The 19,058-nt window shown below is 43.2% G+C and overlaps 1 protein-coding gene across 1 annotated transcript in view; it reads left to right on the forward strand.

Annotated features, from left to right (window-relative positions):
- Window positions 1–19,058, forward strand: part of SFMBT1 (Scm like with four mbt domains 1) — a 116,590-nt gene that overhangs the window by 91,501 nt on the left and 6,031 nt on the right. Inside the window, 4 exon segments of the mRNA XM_042453202.1 lie at window positions 7,196–7,305; window positions 9,235–9,410; window positions 17,099–17,277; window positions 17,731–17,976. Of these exon segments, the coding sequence (XP_042309136.1) occupies window positions 7,196–7,305; window positions 9,235–9,410; window positions 17,099–17,277; window positions 17,731–17,976 (711 nt within the window).

The raw sequence follows: 19,058 nt of genomic DNA on the forward strand, positions 1-19,058 counted from the left end.
ATTATTATTATTATTATTATTATTATTATTATTATTATTATTATTATTATCCCATCCTTTTTCCAAAACTGGGACCCAGAGCAACTTACAAGATTAAAAACAGTACAATTAAAATTGTAGGAAAATGTTACATTGAAACAAAAATAAATTATTACAATATTAAAACAGATTGCATAAAAATATAGTTAAAAAGATAAAAGTGTTTAAAATACTTTAAAAAAAAATACAGCATCCAGCCCATTCTTTAAAAACCTTCTGCTTTAAAAGCCTCTTTAAAAAGCCTTTAAAAAGAGGAAAGCTTTTGCCTGCCGGTGGAAGGTCAACAAGGAGGGGGCCATTTTGGCCTCATTGGGCAGGCAGTTCCACAGACTAGGGGCAGCCACAGAAAAGGCCCTCTTTTGTGTCCCCACCATCTGTGGTTGTGATGGGGGTAGGACAGAGAGAAGGGCCACTCCTGAGGATCTCAGAGCCCTGACTGTCTCATACACAGAGATACAGTCTGCCAAATAGCCTGAACCCAACCAAATAGGCCTTTATAACTCATAACCAGCACTTTGAATTGAGCACGGAAACAAACTGTTATGGGTTCTATGTAACCTGACCCTATTAACAGCCTGGCTGCAGCTCTTTTAGACCAGCTGAAGTTTCCTAACAGTCTTCAAAGCAGCCCCAAGTAGAGTGCATTACACTAGTCCAGACAGGATGTAACCATGGCATGTATCATCACTGGCCATATCTGATATCTCAAGGAATGGGTGCAGTTGGTGTACAAGTTGTAAATGTGCAGAAGCACTCCTGGTCACTTCAGAGACCTGGGCCTCCAGGTTCAGAGCTGAGTCCAGGAGTACTCCCAAACTACGCATCTGCATCTTCGGGCGAGTGAAACCCCTCTAACACAGGCTGAGTCCCCATTCCGTGATCTGCTTTCCTACTGACCAGTAGCACCTCTGTCTTGTCTGGATAAAGGCTGGATGAGGGAAAACCGACTCAAGTTGAATCCAGAGAAAACGGAGGTACTAGTGATAGGTTCTCCTGGTCCAGGAATGGCAGTGGTTCCACCTGTCCTGAACGGGGTCACGCTCCCTGTGAAGGACTCCGTGCGCAGTCTGGGGGTGCTTCTTGACTCGTCGCTTCACCTGACTGCTCAGGTGAATGCGACGGTCAAGAGCACCTGTCATCAGCTTCGGCTTATTCGCCAGCTGCGCCCATACCTGGCCCAGAGGGACCTAGAAACTGTTGTACATGCTCTGGTAACTTCGAGACTGGATTTCTGCAATGTACTCTACATGGGGCAACCCTTATACCAAACTCGGAAGCTGCAAATGGTGCAGAATACGGCAGCCCGGCTGGTCACTGGTGCTCCCAGGACCAGCCATATAACTCCGGTTTTGAAAGATCTCCATTGGCTGCCCATTCGCTTCCGAGCTCAATATAAGGTGTTGGTGATTACCTATAAAGCCCTAAATGGCTTGGGCCCAGGTAACCTAAAGGACCGCCTCTCCCCGTACATTCCGCCTCGCACCCTCAGAACATCTGGGCAGCAATTACTGAAGGTGCCTGGGGCTAGGTTAGCCTCCACCACACGGAGGACATTCTCCACGGCTGCCAAAGCCCTTTGGAATACGCTGCCCACCGAGCTCCGCTCGACCACCACCCTGGCCCAATTCAGGAAGGACTTAAAAACCTTCCTGTTCCAACAGGCATTCCCCGACTAAAAATCCTGTGGGCCTCCCTCCTCTTCCGTGGCCAAGAGGTTGGGCTAAGGGGTTTTAATCCTGTTGGTTTTGTTGATAGTTTTTATTGTTTGCATGGTTTGCCTGTAGTTGTATTTTTATATCTTTATATTGTTATGGCACCATTGTTTTTAACCCTTGTTGTAAGCCGCCCTGATCTTGGGAAGGGCAGGATATAAATAAAATTTTTATTATTTATTATTATTATTAAGTTTCAATTTGTTTGTCCTCATTCAGTCCATTACTGATGACAGACACTGGTTTAGGACCAGGACAGCCTCCTTGGTTTGGGGTGGAAAGGAGTAGTAGAGTTGAGTGTCATCTTCATATTGATGGCACCGCACCTCAAAACTCCAGATGACCTCTCCCAACAGTTTCAATGTATGTTGAACAGAACAGAGGACAACACAGAACCTGAGGGACTCCACATGCCAATAGCCAGGGCATCAAGCAGGAGTCCTTCAGCACCACCTTCTGGCTTCACCTTTCCAGGAAGGAACGGAGCCACTGTAAAACAGTACCTCTAAATCCCATCCCAAAGAAGCGGCCCAGAAGGATGCCATGGCCGATGATATCGAAAGCCACTGAGAGGTCCAGCAGAACTAACAGGGACATATTCCCCCTGTCCAGTTCCCTGCATAGATCATCCACCAAGGCAATCAAGGATGTCTCTGTTCCACAGCCAGGCCTGAAACCAAATTGAAATGGCTCTAGATAATCCATTTCATCCAGAACTCCCTGGAATTGGGAAACCATCACAAGTTTCAATACCTAGCCCAGAAATGATAGTGGCCAATAATTATTCAGTATAGTGGCCAATAATTATTCATTATAGTGGGATTCAGTTATGGCTTTTTCAGCAAATGTCACAACTGCCTTTTTTAGGCATGTTGGCACTCTGCCTTGCTGTAGGGAGGCACTGACTACCTCCTTCAACCACTCAGCCAATCCTCCTTTAGCCTGTTGATCAGCTGAGAAGGACAAGGATCTAAGACACATGTGGTGGCTCTCCAAGGATCATGCCCACATCATCAAGCTGCACAAATTGAAAAGTATCCATTAAAACTGGACAGACAGGTTCCAAGGTTACATCCACTGGTACACCTAAGTTGGTGCGGATCTAAGTGACTTTGGGGCTTGACAGACGGGCGGCATGCAGCTGCCCCCTTTTGCACCAGATTGTTGCCGCTGTGATCCACCCCCAAAAGCAGCTTCTTGGAAGGGATGCACATGTGATTTCTAGCAGCTGAGTCATGCCACACACAGCCATAACATCTGTTCTAAAATCTCTTCACTGGCGGCCTATCAGTTTCTGGGCACAGTACAAGGTGTTGGTTATCACCTTTAAAGCCCTACATGGCTTGGGTCCAACCTATTTGAGGGATCACCTACTTCCATATAATCTGCCCCGCACACTCAGGTCATCTGGGAGGAATCTGTTGCAGCTTTTAAAAACCAGATTAATTGCTTCCTCCCAGAGAGCCTTCTCTGCAATTGCTCCCAGACTATGGAATGGCCTGCCGGATGAGATCTGTCAAATTGCCAGCTTAGACAGCTTCAAAAAGGCTGTTAAGATGGATCTCTTCTGGCAGGCCTTTCCTGAATAGAAGTGCCCAGCTACAGAATGATTGCCCCTCAACCACTCTGTCCACGTTATATTTTTATTGTTATATTTTTTTCTTTTTTATTAATAGATATTTTAATCTCTAATTTTAATTGTATTATGTTTAATTCTGTTTTAACGGGGAATCTGAAATATAATATTGAATGTGGATATTTTAATGATTTGTGAGCTGCTTTGATTGTCTCGTCACAGAAAAGCGGGATAAAAATAAAAGTTTTATTATTTATTTATTTAGCCATAAAGAATTTGTGCCCCTTGTGATGCTCCCGCTGGGTGATTTCACTCCTACCTACTACTTGTGGTGATCCGACCTCAAAATCCCTGCATTCTTCTCTTGGCAGGCTAGCATTTCTCCACAGAGTTCTTTATATGGCTCTTCCCTTCATAATAGCTGTTCTTTAAGCATTTTGGGCTCTAGGACTGGTAGAAACTTCATATAGTGACCAGGTATACATTCAAACTACATCTGTAGAGTGCTATATTCCACTTTAACTGCAATGGTTATAGCCTATGGAATCCTGGGATTTGCAGTTGAGGGAGGTGTTTTTATAATTCTCAGTCAGAGAGTTCTAGTGTCTCACAAAACTGCAAACCCCAGAATTCCATAGAATGCAGCCATATTAAACTTAAAGATTTGAACTATTGAGTATAATCAACCGGGAACTTAAAGAACTGTGGATAGAAGTCAAAGACATAATCAAGAATTGAATGCAAGAAAATACTAACAGTGGACAAAAAGAAAGATAAGAAACAATGGATGAGAGATGAAACATTTTATGCAATAAAAGAAAGAAGATAAGTAAAGGCAAAGGGAGAGAGGAACAAAGCCAGTAGTATGAACATAACTGTCCAGCACCTGACATGCAGGGATAAGGAGAAATACTACAATGAGCAACGCAGAGAAATAGAAGAAAACAACAAAAAGGGAAAAACAAGAGACTATAAAAAAATCCAAGAAATTAAAGCCAAGTTCAAACCGAGGGCAGGGATAGTCTATAGAGGAAAAAAAGAACATTATACAGGAACAAGAAGAAGAAAAAAAGAACCTGGAGGCAATACATAGAAGAGTTATACAAAAGAGACGAGGGAATGAATTATATTTGGAATGAGGAACCATATGAAGTCAAACCCCAAATTCTAAAAAGTGAAGTGGAGTCTGCAGTAAAGGAAACGGCAAAAAATAAATCAGGAACAGATGATATCCCAGTTGAACTGCTACAGTATCTACAGACAGATGCAACTTTAATGCTAGCTGAAATATGCCAACAAATATGGAAAACGAAGACTGGAAACACTTGATGTTCATACCAATTCACAAGGAAGGAGACTGCAGTAACTAAAGGACAATAGCACTGGTCTCTCATGCAAGCAAAATAATTCTCAAAATTCTGTAGCATAGACTCCAACCATACATGGGGAGAGAAATTCCAGAGGTGCAAACAGGATTCAGAAAAGGAAAGTGCACTAGGGATCACATTGCAAACATGCAATGGCTAATGGAGCGCACCAAAGAATTCCAAAAAAGAATCAGCATATGTTTTATAGACTACAGCAAAGCATTTGATTGTATAGATCATGAAAAGCTATGAAATGCACTCAAAGACATGGGCATGCCACTACATCTGATAGTCCTGATGAGAAATCTGTACCAAGGACAGGAGGCCACTGTCAGAACAGAATTTGGGGAAACAGAGTGTTTCCCAGTAGGAAAAGGGGTCAGGCAAAGCTGCATCCTATCACCCTACTTGTTTAACTTATATGCTGAAAACATTATAAGAAAAGCAGAATTAGAATCAGAAAAAGGAGGAGTAAAGATAGGGGGAAACAACATTAACAACCTAAGATATGCAGATGACACCATATTATTAGCAGAAGACATTCAGGAATTGGAACAGTTAATAAGGAAGTTCAAAGATGAAAGTGCAAAGGCAGTTCTGATACTGAACATAAAGAAAACAAAAATAATGACCACAGAAATAATACACAAATTCAATTTAGACAATGAGGAAATTAAAATAGTTAAAGAATTCCCACACCTAAGATCAAACATTGACCAGAATGGAGACTGCAGTCAAGAAATAAGAAGACTAGGAATGGGAAGGGCAGCTATGAAAGAACTGAAGAAGATACTGAAGAGTAATGACATAAAACTGAGCACTAAAGTCAGAATTGTTCAGGCCATTGTATTCCCAATTACCATGTATGAATGTGAGAACTGGACAGTGAAGGAAGCAGACAAAAATAAAATCAACTCATTTAAAACGTGGTGCTGGAGAAGAGTACTTAGGATACCATGGACAGCCAAGAAGACAAACAAATGGGTTCTTGAACAGATCAGACCAGGGCTCTTCTTGGAAGCAAAGATGGTCAAGTTGAGACTATCGTACTTTGGCCACATAATGAGAAGGCATGGATCACTAGAAAAAGCAATAATGGTAGGAAAGGTAGAGGGTAAAAGAAAGAGAGAAAGACCATAAACCAGATGGATAGACTCAATCGGGGGTTGTGAGCAAGGGCTTACAGGATCTGGGTAGGGCAGTGAAGGATAGGGATTCTTGGAGATGTCTCATCCATGGGGTCGCCATGTGTCAAAAGCAGCTTGAGGGCAGCTAACAACAACAACAATACTCCAGGTTTGGTGCTAAATGTCCTAGGGGTTTGGGCCCTGCTTCATCCAGATTACCCTACCAAGAGGACAGAGGGAGGCCAGTTTAATTGGCCCATGCAGACAGCACCTCTGTCTCCAGTTCTGTTGCTCTCTTCAAGTCTGTATCAACAATTGTGAATAGGAGAGCTTTCTCTCCATACAATGAAGAACCACCAGCCCCGCAAAAAGAAAATAAGGTTTCCCAATGGTGTGGTGAGTGTGTACCTGTATGGGAATTTCTTCTGTTCAGATGCATTGCTCTCCAGAGGAGGAAAGTGGAGAAACCAGGCTAGCCAGTTGCTCAGCTATGCTTAGAAAACAGCTTGCTAGAGTTAAGAGGATTGTTGCACCTGTGTACAGATGAAGAATGAACACAGGTACAGAAACATCTACAAAAATATTTATATTTTACGTTCTGCATTTCTCCCTATAGGGGATCCAAAGTGACTTGCACTCAAATCTTGATACACTTGCACTCAAGCGTAACATATGCACACTTGTAATACAGTACTGTAATATTGTGACACAACCTTTTGTACAGATTAGGTAACATCTCAACTTTATATTGTAGTACGAGCCAGTGCAGTGTAGTGGTGTGCGTGTTGGACTATGACCTGGGAAACCAGGGTTCAGTTTCCTACTCAGCTGTGGAAACCTACTGAGTGACCTTGGGCAAGTCAAACTTCCTCAGCTCCAGAAAACCCTGTGATAGATTCACCTTTGGGTCACCATAAGTCAGAAACAGTTGGAAGGCATACAACAACAAACAAGGTTGGATCCTTGCAGAATAGTTCAGTTTTTAACAACCAAAAGAAATGAAATATGAACATAGAAAGGAAGCATATCAACTGAGTTAAAAGAATGCAGTTCATTTACTGAATAAACAGCACTGTGATATTCCCTGAACAAAGTTGAGGGAAATGAGGAGAGACCACTCAGCCATATTGAGTGTTTGGAACCTGTGGCCATTGAATAATAAATTATTGGCATGTCCTTACTTGTTGCTTGTTTTGATTTGTTGTTACTGTTATTCTTTGTATTCTTATTATATCTGCATGTTTGTAATGTTGATAATCTTCATTGCAGTTTATTAAGATGAATAGGATTCATCTAAATCATATCAACTAGTAAATGTAAAATGCTACTGTACCAATGACTTAAGAGTTTCTCCTTCTGTCTTTCCATTTTCAGGTTCTCTCTTTGCTGATCAATGCTGCTTATAAACCCAGCCGTGTTCTTAGAGAAATACAACTGGATGAGGAGGCTACATGGCATGGATATGGAGAGACCCTGAAAGCAAAGTAAACATGTGCTTATCATTTGCTCTTGGGCTAAATAAGATGTTTGCAAGGGACCATTTTCACTGTTGTAATATTAATAAGGAGAGTTGGCGTGGCATAGTAGGTTTGAGTGTTGGACTAGGGCTCTGGGAGACCAAGTTCAAATTTCCTCTTGGCCTTGGAAATCCACTGGTTGAACCTGGGCAAGTCACACTCTGTCATTCTTAAAGGAAGGCAATGGCAAACCTATGAATAAATTTTGCCCTGGTAATCCCATCATATATTCACCTTAAGGTCACAAGTTAGGAACAGTTTGAAGGCAGAAGACACCCATAGTGTTCATATGCAGGCAGGGAAATGTTTAAAGAGCAGAAATGACTTAATTCTTTCCCTCTTCATTGTCTACTGCAAATATCTCCAGCAGCTTCTCTTGATCAACAGTCCTCAAAAACTAGAAGTTACCCAGATAATAAATCTGAAGCACAGAGTATTAACAACACTAGTTTGCCTTTCATTGGGAAGTCCATTCCTGAGAGTTGAGCACCTCTCAGTTCATTGATCCTTTCCCATAAGGTGGACTAATCAGTACTGACAGAAGTAAATCCACATCAGATGTTGATTATTGATGCCTTGTTTTTTGTGTTCCATGCTTAACATGGAATGAATCATTTGAGACATTGCCTGGGATAATTAGAGGTTCTTGACTTGCTTTTGCTTCAGAAGTAACCGGATGGAACAATGTTAAGGCAAGAGTTCTGAAAAATCAGCAAAGCAACAATTTATAGCAATAATCCTAATTTATCTTTGTCTTGTAATAGAAAAATCATTTCATTAGTTAATAATCAATCCCATCTCTCATTTAGATTGGCAGGTGTAATTATGAGCACTATTGGAGAAATTGGGGAAGGGTGTGTGCATCTAAAAATTATAAAATGTTCTTAGCAAGTGCTCTCCCCTCCATTCCTACCCAACGCCTTCACTTGGTAGTAGTGACTAGAAGTCCTAACTGCTGTTCCTTCTGTTTGGGAAGAGAACAATTTACTCTATTTTTCTCTCTGGTGTTTGAAATAAATGCCAGTAGTTTAGTGCCTACTATACTGCTAGTAGTATAGTGCCTACTATACTGCCATTCGAGTCTTTGCTCCTGAACACCATATCTGCCACAGAAGATGCATGGGAGTAGGTGGAAAGTAGGAATCATCCCCTGCCTCAGATTTTAATTTTGGCTGAAGTAGAGTTTGAGGCTGTAATGCTCACATTGTGCTGAATGTAATTGTTAAAAGTTGCAAAGTATGTTGAACCATGGAATTACAAGCATCAGTGAACTTGCTACTATACTGTATGTTTACCTTTTCAGCAATCAATATAGCTGGAGTGAGAGCCAGCATGCTATAATGCTTTGTGCATTGGACTAGGACTCTGGAGATCAGAGTTTGATTCCCTGCTTCTTCTTCTTCTTCTTATTATTATTATTATTATTATTATTATTATTAACCTTTATTTATAAAGCACTGTAAATTTGACTATGGAAACCCACTGGATGGGCTTGGGCAAGTCACATACTCTCAGCCCCAGAAAATCCCATGGGGTTTCCTTAGGAATGCCATAAGTTGGAAACGACTTGAAGGCACATAACAATAAAAATAGGGGGAGTGAGAAGAGTGGCACCTTACATTTCACAAGTGTAAAAAAAACTATACATAGGAGGCTGCCTTATACTGAGTCGTACCATTGAGCCTACAAGCCCAGTATTGTCAGCAATGACTTTTAGCAATGTTTTCAGGCAGGATTCTTTCTTGGCCTTGCCTGAAAAATCTCTGATACTCTGTGGTAGTCTCTTAGTCATAAAATGAGGTTGATGAATTCTTGGTGATATGGTGGCACATAAAGCACATCAACTTTTATGGCTTGTGTATCCTCCAACTCAAATATTTGTTTTTCTGGATGCAGGTATAAAGGAAAGAGCTACCGTGCCACAGTTGAAGTTGTAAGAACAGCTGATCGGGTGGCAGAGTTTTGCAGGCAGACCTGCATCAAACTGGAATGCTGTCCAAATCTCTTTGGCCCTCAAATGGTGCTAGACAAGTGTTCAGAAAACTGCTCTGTTCTGACAAAAACCAAATACAGTAAGTAGTTGTAATATTTGTCTAAGTGAAATGTTTCACTCACTATTGTGAAATGCTACAGTGTGGTGGATGTCACTGAAATAAACAACATTATTTTTATTTATTTATTTAGGGTATTTATACCCTGCTCTTCAGAACTAAAGGGTCTCAGAGCGGCTTACAGATAGTTATTCAGATGGTTCCCTGCCTTCAGGCTTACAGTCTAAAAAGACATGACACAAAAGGAGACGGGAATGGTAGTGGGGAAAGGAATCAAGTCCAGTGGTTCTCTCCCTCTGAGGCCTCAACCATGGCAGATAGACTGGAGAGAGGGCCCTTCTTCTTGCTCTGGCTAGTCCTGATGGAGCTGGGCCTGCCTTTTCACTTCCCCTCAGGCTGGATAATGTCAGATGGCATGGAGGTAGGGCTCTTCTTCAGGCTAGGTCTGATGGAGTCGGGCCTGCCTTTTCACTCCCTCACAGGCTGGATGATGTCTTAAAGCAACTGTTTTGTTGTTGTTGTGTGCCTTTATGTTTCCTAATTTATCTTGCTCAGAAGGACCACTGTGCCGTGATCATATTATGAATGGTCTGTCTTGTTCTGAATGTAATAGCTGACTTCAAGGTCCTTAGAGTAAGGATGGGCAAATTATAGCTTTTCAAATGTGGTTGGACTGAAACTTTCATCAGCCTTAGCCATCATAACAAATGGTGGAGGATGATGGGAGGAGTCATCCAATAATTGCTGGCTAACAAGTATCTTACCCCACCTTAAAAAGTAAGTGAAGCACTACAGGCCATTATAACTCAAAATAATTTAAAACAGAACAATTATTAGTGCAAAGTTGTTGGCCATTTAGCAAATTCAATTAAAAAGTCCACTAAACAGTGTTATCTTTACTGGCCTCTGCCTACAAAGAGGCCTGTGTCGTCACAAAGATGGAGACATACTGGATTGCAATGGAAGTGTCTTTGTTGAGATGCAAATGGATGTTAAATTTCCTGGACTCCAAAAAATCTCCAATTACCACATGGCCAAAAGGAGGAGGGGCCAGCCTGCAAGAGATGCCCCTCCATACCATCTTAACTAACAACAGAAACAGCAAAATGCAGGCCTATGGCTAACATCTTCCATTTTTTTCTCCTGTTTGGTTTGTAATACCTTGGCTAATCAAGAAACCAGTGAAGTTTGAAAGCTTGCAATATGTATATTGTACAGTTTCAACAGTAAAGAGGAAACCCTTAAAGTAAACAAGGTTTGGCTACCAGTCCTGAAAAATATCAAGATGAAGACTCAACAAATGCAAATGAGAAATGTGCCAGGGTCAGGGGTTTCCCAGCAGACAATGAGCACTAATCAAGCAGACACTAATCCTCTTTTGCAGACCCTCCCACCCTGAGGCCTGCCATTAGCAACAGAACAATACACATGCAAATCATTCCTGCCTTCCCAGGGTCACACAGTATATACATACCCAACTCCTTTCCCAGCAAGCATTCTCTGAAGATGCCAGCCACAGATGCTGGTGAAATGTCAGGAAGAAGCTCTTCTAGAACATGGACACATAGTCCGAAAAACCCACAAAAAACAAAGGTATAACTGTTTTGTGGATTTTTTATTGAATTTGCTAAATGGCCAACATGGATACCCCTGATTGTTTACTTCTAGACAGGTCAACACCCACAGAAGAAACAGCCTGAAGCTTGATAGTTATGTAGCAGTCCGGCCAGAGAGAGGAGAAGGAGAGGAGAAGGAGGGAGCTGCTTGGCAGCCATTTTGAGACCGCTTGTGCTTGAGGACCGTGTGCTCGTTGCTGAAGGGGAGGAGCTTTGTGAGTCACATCTGTCGTCAAAAGGGCGGAGCTAGCAGACTAGCTTTATATACCACCTTCCAGAGCCTTCCTGAGCAGTCCGGCCAGGAGAGAGGAGAAGGAGAGGAGCTGCTTGGCAGCCATTTTGAGACCTCTGTGCTTGAGACCATGTGCTCGTTGCTGAAGGGGCGGAGCTTCTGTGAGTCACATCTGTGAGTCACAAGGGGGAGGAGCTAGCAGACTAGCTTTATTACCAACTTCCGGCTTCTTGAGCAGTCCGGCCAGAGAGAGGGAAGGAGGGAGCTGCTTGGCAGCCATTTTGAGACCGTGTGCTTGAGACCGTTGTGCTCGTTGCTGAAGGGGAGGAGCTTTGTGAGTCACATCTGTGGTCACAAGGGGGCGGAGCTAGCAGACTAGCTTTATATACCAACTTCCAGAGCTTCCTGAGCAGTCCGGCCAGAGAGAGGAGAAGGAGAGGAGCTGCTGGCAGCCATTTTGAGACCTGTGCTTGAGACCTTGTGCTCGTTGCTGAAGGGGAGGAGCTTCTGTGAGTCACATCTGTGAGTCACAAAGGGGGGGAGCTAGCAGACTAGCTTTATATACCACTTCCAGGCCTTCTGAGCAGTCCGCCAGAGAGAGGAGAAGGAGAGGAGCTGCTTGGCGCCATTTTGGACCGTGTGTTGAGACCGTGTGCTCGTTGCTGAAGGGGAGGGCTTCTGTGAGTCACATCTGTGAGTCACAAGGGGGGAGCTAGCAGACTAGCTTTATATACCAACTTCCAGAGCCTTCTTGAGCAGTCCGCCAGAGAGAGGAGAGGAGAGGAGCTGCTTGGCAGCCATTTTGAGACCGTGTGCTTGAGACCGTGTGCTCGTTGCTGAAGGGGCGGAGCTTCTGTGAGTCCATCGTGAGTCACAAGGGGGTGGTGAAGCAACCGTCGCTGGAGGCCATCATCCGGACGTCGATGGTCTATTACCCGGCAACAAGGGAGCCCAGAGCGCTTTGAGGCTCTTTTCGCTTCTATAGGGCAGGAGGCGAGCTAGAAGACTAGCTTTCTATACCAACTTCAGAGCCTTCTGAAGCGTCCGGCCAAGAGAGGAGAGAAGGAGCGGAGCTGTTGGCCGCCATTTTGAGGACCGTGCTTTTGGCTTGAGACCGTTGTGCTCGTTTGCTGAAGGGGCTGAGTTCTGTGAGTAACATCTGTTGAGTCACAAGGGGTGGAGCCAAGCAGAACTAGCTTTATATACCAAACTTCCAGCGCCTTCTTGATCCAGTACGGCCCCGAGAGAGGAGAAGGAGAGGAGCTGTTGGCAGCCCATTTTGAGGACCGTGTGTTAGATTGAGACCGTGTGCTTGAAGGGGAGGAGCTTCTGTGAGTCACATCTGTGAGTCACAAGGGGGTGGAGCTAGCAGACTAGCTTTATATACCAACTTCCAGAGCCGCGCACCTAAAGGTGCGCGAGTTTTTAGTTTTCTTTAACTCAACAACTCTACTCAAGTTAGAATCACGTTAGAACCAGGTTAGAATCAGATATTGAAATAGAACCTTGCCTTTAAGTATCAGATAGCAGCCAGGACATTCCTTTAAAGTAGTATTCCCAGTAGATTGACTGTTATAGTCATTACTAAAGACTTTGCAGTATGGACAACGAGGGATCTGCTGTAGTCACCTGCAAGTCTTGTGGGATGTTTCTCTTCTTGCCTACAGAAGTCGAGAACTTCACATGCACCAAGTGCAAGTTGGTAGCACTCTTGGAGGAAAAAGTGCAGCAGCTGGAGTCAAGAGTAGCTACACTTCAGCATATTAGGGAACAAGAGGATTTCCTGGACACAATAGAACTAACCATCTTGGATGAGTACCACGCAGAGGAAGATGCTAGGGTGGAAGAGGTCACTTGCCATACACAGGAGGCAGACAGCTGGAGGAATGTCACAAAGAGAAGTAAGCCAAGAAGGGATTGTTCTGGGAGCTTGCAGCTAGAGAATCGATTCTAAACTCTTTCCCTTATCAAGGAGGATGAAGAAGAGCAGCATGAACAAACTTCAGGGACAGAGCAGGGGAGCCTGAGAGTCCCACCCGTGGGAACAGTCGCTGCTAAGCCTCGGAGGAGGCGTGTGGTCGTAGTGGGGGACTCCTTGCTGAGGGGTACAGAAGCAGTGATATGTAGGCCTGACAAGATGTCTCGAGAGGTGTGTTGTCTTCCAGGTGCAAAGATCCGTGATGTGACAGAGAGGCTGACAAGACTGGTCAAGCCTACTGACAAATACCCCTTCCTTTTGGTCCACGTGGGAACTAATGATACTGCAGGACACAGCCTTCAGAACATCAAAAGGGATTACGAGGCGCTTGGTAGGAAGCTGAAAGGAATGGATGTACAGGTTGTCATCTCGTCTCTTCTGCCAGTTGAAGGGCATGGTCCAGGAAGGGAGAGGAAAATAGCGGATGTGAACAACTGGCTTCGCAGATGGTGCCGCCGAGAAGGATTTGGATTCTTCGATCATGGGCTGCGGTTCCATGAGGAGGGACTTCTTGCAACAGACGGGTTGCATCTCACGCCAGTTGGAAGAAATGTTTTTTCCAACAGTCTCAAGAACTTGATCAGGAGGGCTTTAAACTGAGTTCCGAGGGGAAGGGAGACAATATTAAGGAAGGCGAAAGGGATGGCGAAAATAGTTAAACTGATATAGAGGAAACAAGAAAAAAAGTGCAAGGACCTAACAGTGGGAGGCAAAAAAACTTGCACAGGCAGCAAGTAAAAGGGAACCATGGTCTGCGATGTCTCTACACTAATGCACAGAGCATGGGAAATAAGCAAGATGAACTCGAACTCCTAGTACAACAAAGCAAATATGATATAATAGGCATCACTGAAACCTGGTGGGATGAGTCTCATGATTGGAATGTGGAAATAGAGGGGTATAACCTTATTAAGAGAAATAGGCCAAACAGGAAAGGAGGAGGAATAGCACTATATGTCAGAGATATTTACACCAGTGAAGAGATCCTGGACATCAATCATGGAAGCCAGGTGGAGAGCATCTGGGTAAAAATTAAAGGGGAGGGAAACAACAAGGATGTTACGGTGGGAGTCTACTACAGACCCCCAAGTCAGACTGAGGAATTGGATGATATCTTTCTAGAACAGATGACCACACAGTCAGAAAAGAGAGATGTAGTAGTGATGGGCGACTTCAACTATCCTGATATTTGTTGGAAGTCAAACTCAGCAAAATCCTCAAGGCCTAGCAAATTCCTCACTTGCCTGGAAGACAATTTCATGGTCCAAAAGGTGGAAGAGGCAACAAGGGGGTCAGCTATTTTAGATCTGATCCTAACCAACAAGGATGACTTGGTTAATGGGGTGCAAGTAGTGGGATCATTAGGTGGAAGTGACCATGTTCTCCTGGAGTTTGAAATACAGTGGAAAGGAGAAGCCAGGCATAGTCAGACGCGCATCCTAGACTTTAGGAGAGCGGATTTCAGTAAACTTAGAGAAGTATTGAGGGCAATTCCATGGTCAGAAATACTAAAAGATAAAGGAGTTCAGGACGGATGGGACTTTCTCAAAAGGGAGATACTGAAGGCACAATTTCAAACAGTTCCAGTGAGAAAGAAAAACGGGAGGTGTCTCAAGAAACCAGGATGGATGACTAAGGAACTTTCAACCGAGCTAAGTTTGAAACGGAACATGTATAAGAAATGGAAAAAGGGGGAAATCACAAAAAAGGAATTCAAAGAAATAGGGGTAAAGTGTGTAGGGGTAAAGTCAGAAAAGCTAAAGCGCAGAATGAACTCAGGCTTGCTAGAGAGGTTAAGAACAATAAAAAGGGCTTTTTTGGATATGTCCGCAGCAAGAGGAAGAAGAAGGAAACGGTAGGGCCACTGCGTGGAGAAGATGGCAAAATGCTAACAGAAGACAGAGAAAAGGCAGAATTACTAAACACCTTCTTTGCCTCAGTCTTCTCAGAAAAGGCAAAGGGTGCTCAACCTGAGGATAATGGAGCAGAGGACAGAATAGAGGAATTTCAGCTCAGTAAGGAGATAGTAGAGGAATACCTTATTAATCTAAATGAATTTAAGTCTCCGGGACCAGATGAACTACATCCAAGGGTATTAAAAGAACTGGCAAATGTAATATCGGAGCCATTGGCAATAATCTTTGAAAACTCCTGGAAAACAGGAGAGATCCCAGCAGACTGGCGAAGGGCAAACGTTGTCCCCATCTTCAAAAAGGGGAAAAAAGAGGATCACAACAATTATCGTCCAGTTAGTCTGACATCAGTACTAGGAAAGATTCTGGAGCAGATCATTAAACAGAGAGTCTGTGAACATCTAGAAGGCAATGCCATAATCACAAAAAGTCAACATGGGTTTCAGAGAAACAAGTCATGCCAGACAAACCTAATCTCTTTCTTTGATAAAATTACCAGCTTGGTAGATGAAGGGAATGCTGTGGATATAGTATACCTTGATTTCAGTAAGGCCTTTGACAAAGTTCCCCATGACATTCTTGCAAACAAGCTTGTAAAATGTGGGCTAGACAAAGGAACTGTTATATGGATCTGTAATTGGTTGACCGGCCGAACCCAAAGGGTGATTAACAATGGCTCCTTTTCATCCTGGAGAGAAGTGACCAGTGGGGTCCCACAGGGCTCTGTCCTGGGCCCAGTGCTATTCAACATCTTTATCAATGACCTGGATGACAGAATTGGGAGCATACTTATCAAATTTGCAGATGATACTAAATTAGAGGGAATAGCTAATACCCCAGAGGACAGGATCAAGATTCAAAATGACCTGAATAGACTAGAAAGCTGGGCCAAAGCTAACAAAATGAAATTCAACACGGAGAAATGTAAGGTATTGCACTTAGGGCGGAAAAATAAAATGCACAGATATAGGATGGGTGACACCTGGCTGAATGAAACTACATGTGAAAGGGATCTAGGAGTCCAAGTAGACTACAAGTTGAACATGAGTGATCAGTGTGATGCGGCAGCTAAAAAGGCCAATGCTATTTTAGGCTGCATCAATAGAAGTATAGTGTCTAGATCAAGAGAAGTAATAGTGCCACTGTATTCTGCTTTGGTCAGGCCCCACCTAGAATATTGTGTCCAGTTCTGGGCGCCACAATTCAGAAAGGACATTGAGAAACTGGAACGTGTCCAAAGGAGGGCAACAAAAATGGTGAAGGGTCTGGAAACCATGCCCTATGATGAACGACTTAGGGAGCTGGGGATGTTTAGCCTGGAGAAAAGAAGGTTAAGAGGTGATATGATCACCCTGTTTAAATATTTGAAGGGATGTCATATTGAAGAGGGAGCAAGCTTGTTTTCTGCTGCTCCAGAGAATAGGACCCGGAACAATGGATGCAAGCTACAGGAAAAGAGATTCCACCTGAACATTAGGAGGAACTTCCTGACAGTAAGGGCTGTTCGACAGTGGAATGCACTCCCTCGGAGGGTGATAGAGTCTCCTTCCTTGGAGGTCTTTAAACAGAGGCTGGATGGCCATCTGTCAGGGATGCTTTGATTTGGATTTCCTGCATGGCAGGGGGTTGGACTAGATGGCCCTAGTGGTCTCTTCCAACTCTATGATTCTATGATTCTATGATTCTATGAATTTAATATGGAAAATGATTGGCATTGTCATGGTATCTTTGAAATACTTCACCCAGTTGATCTAATAATGTGCTGATAGCATTCATCCTATTAACATAACCAAGATAGCACATGGGAATCAAGGAGCAAATATAGGTCTTATATATTGTCAAAACAAATCATATATGTCTCTGATGTGTCTTGTAAAATCTTTTCCTAATGCCTTGTTTTTAGGATTTAACAAATGATGAGTTGTCCTGATGTTTCACAGTAAGAATCCTCTTCTTTCTCCCACTACTAGCCCACTACTATGGCAAGCGAAGAAACAAAAAGATTGGTCGACCACCAGGAATCCACAGCAGCATAGAGGCAAGCATGAAGAAAGCAAGCAGGAAGAGAAAGAAACGGAAAAACCTCTTTGTCCATAAGAAGAAACGATCCTCTACCTCAGTGGATAACACACCAGCTGGCTCACCCCAAGTATGCTATCATGAAATATATACATTGGTCCCTTGATATTTGCTGCGGTTTAGTTCCAGGACACTCCATGAATACCAAAACTGTGGATGCTCAAGTGCCATTATATACAATGTAATAGTAAAAGGATGTCCCTTATATAAAACAACAAAATCAAGATTTGATTTGGGGGTTTTTGTTTTGTTTTGTTTTTTGAAATATTTTCAAGTCATGGATGGTGTGTTCCTCCATATGGCAGGGGGTTGGACAGGATGGGCCTTGTGGCCTATTCCAACTCTATGATTCTATGGTTGAATTTGTGGATGCAGAATCTGCAAATATGGAGGACCGACTGTATATTCAATACAGATTATCCTGGATTGCTGGATAAAACATGGATAGAATAAGTTTCTGCCAACCAACTTCACTAATCTATACTATTCTAAGCTTACCTTTCTCCTTTCCGTACCATTTCAGGGCAGTGGGGGGGAAGAGGAGGATGACCAGGATGAGGTGGATGAAGAATCTCTTACAGATGACAGCAATTCAGAACATCAGGAGGAACTGCTAGAAGAATCTGAAGTATCAGAGAAGAAATCACGTTCATCCTCCCCCACACAGAGTGAGCGATCTCATTTTGGGTCTCAGGACCGGGACAAACGGAAAAGGAAACTACGTACCTTTTCCTTCTCAGATGATGAAAATAAACCACCAACACCAAAGGTACATCTTTAATCTGAAAAACAAAGCACACCTTAATAGCAAACACCTAACATTTGGAAAAGTGGGTCTTCATTTTTTGGTCATGTGTACATTGGTTTGTGTATCTTGAATGTTAGGGTTCCCACCACCACTACCACTCTTTGCTTTTTAAGATGACAGCATGCATTCATATTTCTCAGGTCTATGAAGTACCAAAAACAAAAATTGTAATCAACTGGAAAATATATAAGGGAAACAGGACCACAAATCAGCACAAAGCTTAACATAAAAGAGTCAGGCCATGATAAGGAGGAGTTAATGATGATTAGTTTTGAATGTATCAAATACAAAATAATCCATCATTGCCCTGCATTCAAAAAAATGTACAGTGACCATTGAGAAATATAGCCACTTGAGAGACAGGCAGATATTCCTGATTTGTCTCCTCAATAGTAGTAGTCAGGAATCGACTGCAGAGTGATGCCAGAATTAACCTTGCATGTAGTTTCTGTGTTTTTAGGGCCAGCTTGGAGGTACTTGTTTCACTGCAAAGTGCAGCATCTTAGGGGCAACAGAAAGTATATTTCAAATGAAAGCTGTTGCTCTCAAATAGCCCACTAAGGGGCAAAATAAATGGCCCCTTTGCAGCAGCTTCCCGGTGGCTTGGGTGTGTGTAATTTAAACAACGCATGTCCCCAAGCCCGCAGGAAGCCACCATGAAGCCGCCCGCCCAAACACACTGGGGGCAACTTTGCGGTGCTTTGGCAGCATGGTGTTTAGATGTCGGACACTGCAGGAGTGACACAAAGCTGACACTGTGGCTTAAAAGCCTGTGTTTTGCTAGCACAAAAAGGAGCAGCTTTATGCCGCTTCTTTTTGTACTAACAAACAGCAGGGTTGGGGCTGCAGCATGCAGTTGATGCAGCCCCAACCTGGCATTGAAAGGGGCGGCATCAAGCCACCCCTTCAGGGCCATCTGTTTCAGCCCTAAATTTCTCTGACCTTGCTTACAGTTTATAAACAGTTTATAAACATGTGAAAACTTTCTGGGAAACTTTCAATTTATTATCAGTAATTCAGGCTGCATTTAAAGATGTGACTGC

This window comes from Sceloporus undulatus, chromosome 2, assembly GCF_019175285.1.
Source record: "Sceloporus undulatus isolate JIND9_A2432 ecotype Alabama chromosome 2, SceUnd_v1.1, whole genome shotgun sequence".
NCBI lineage: Eukaryota > Metazoa > Chordata > Lepidosauria > Squamata > Phrynosomatidae > Sceloporus > Sceloporus undulatus.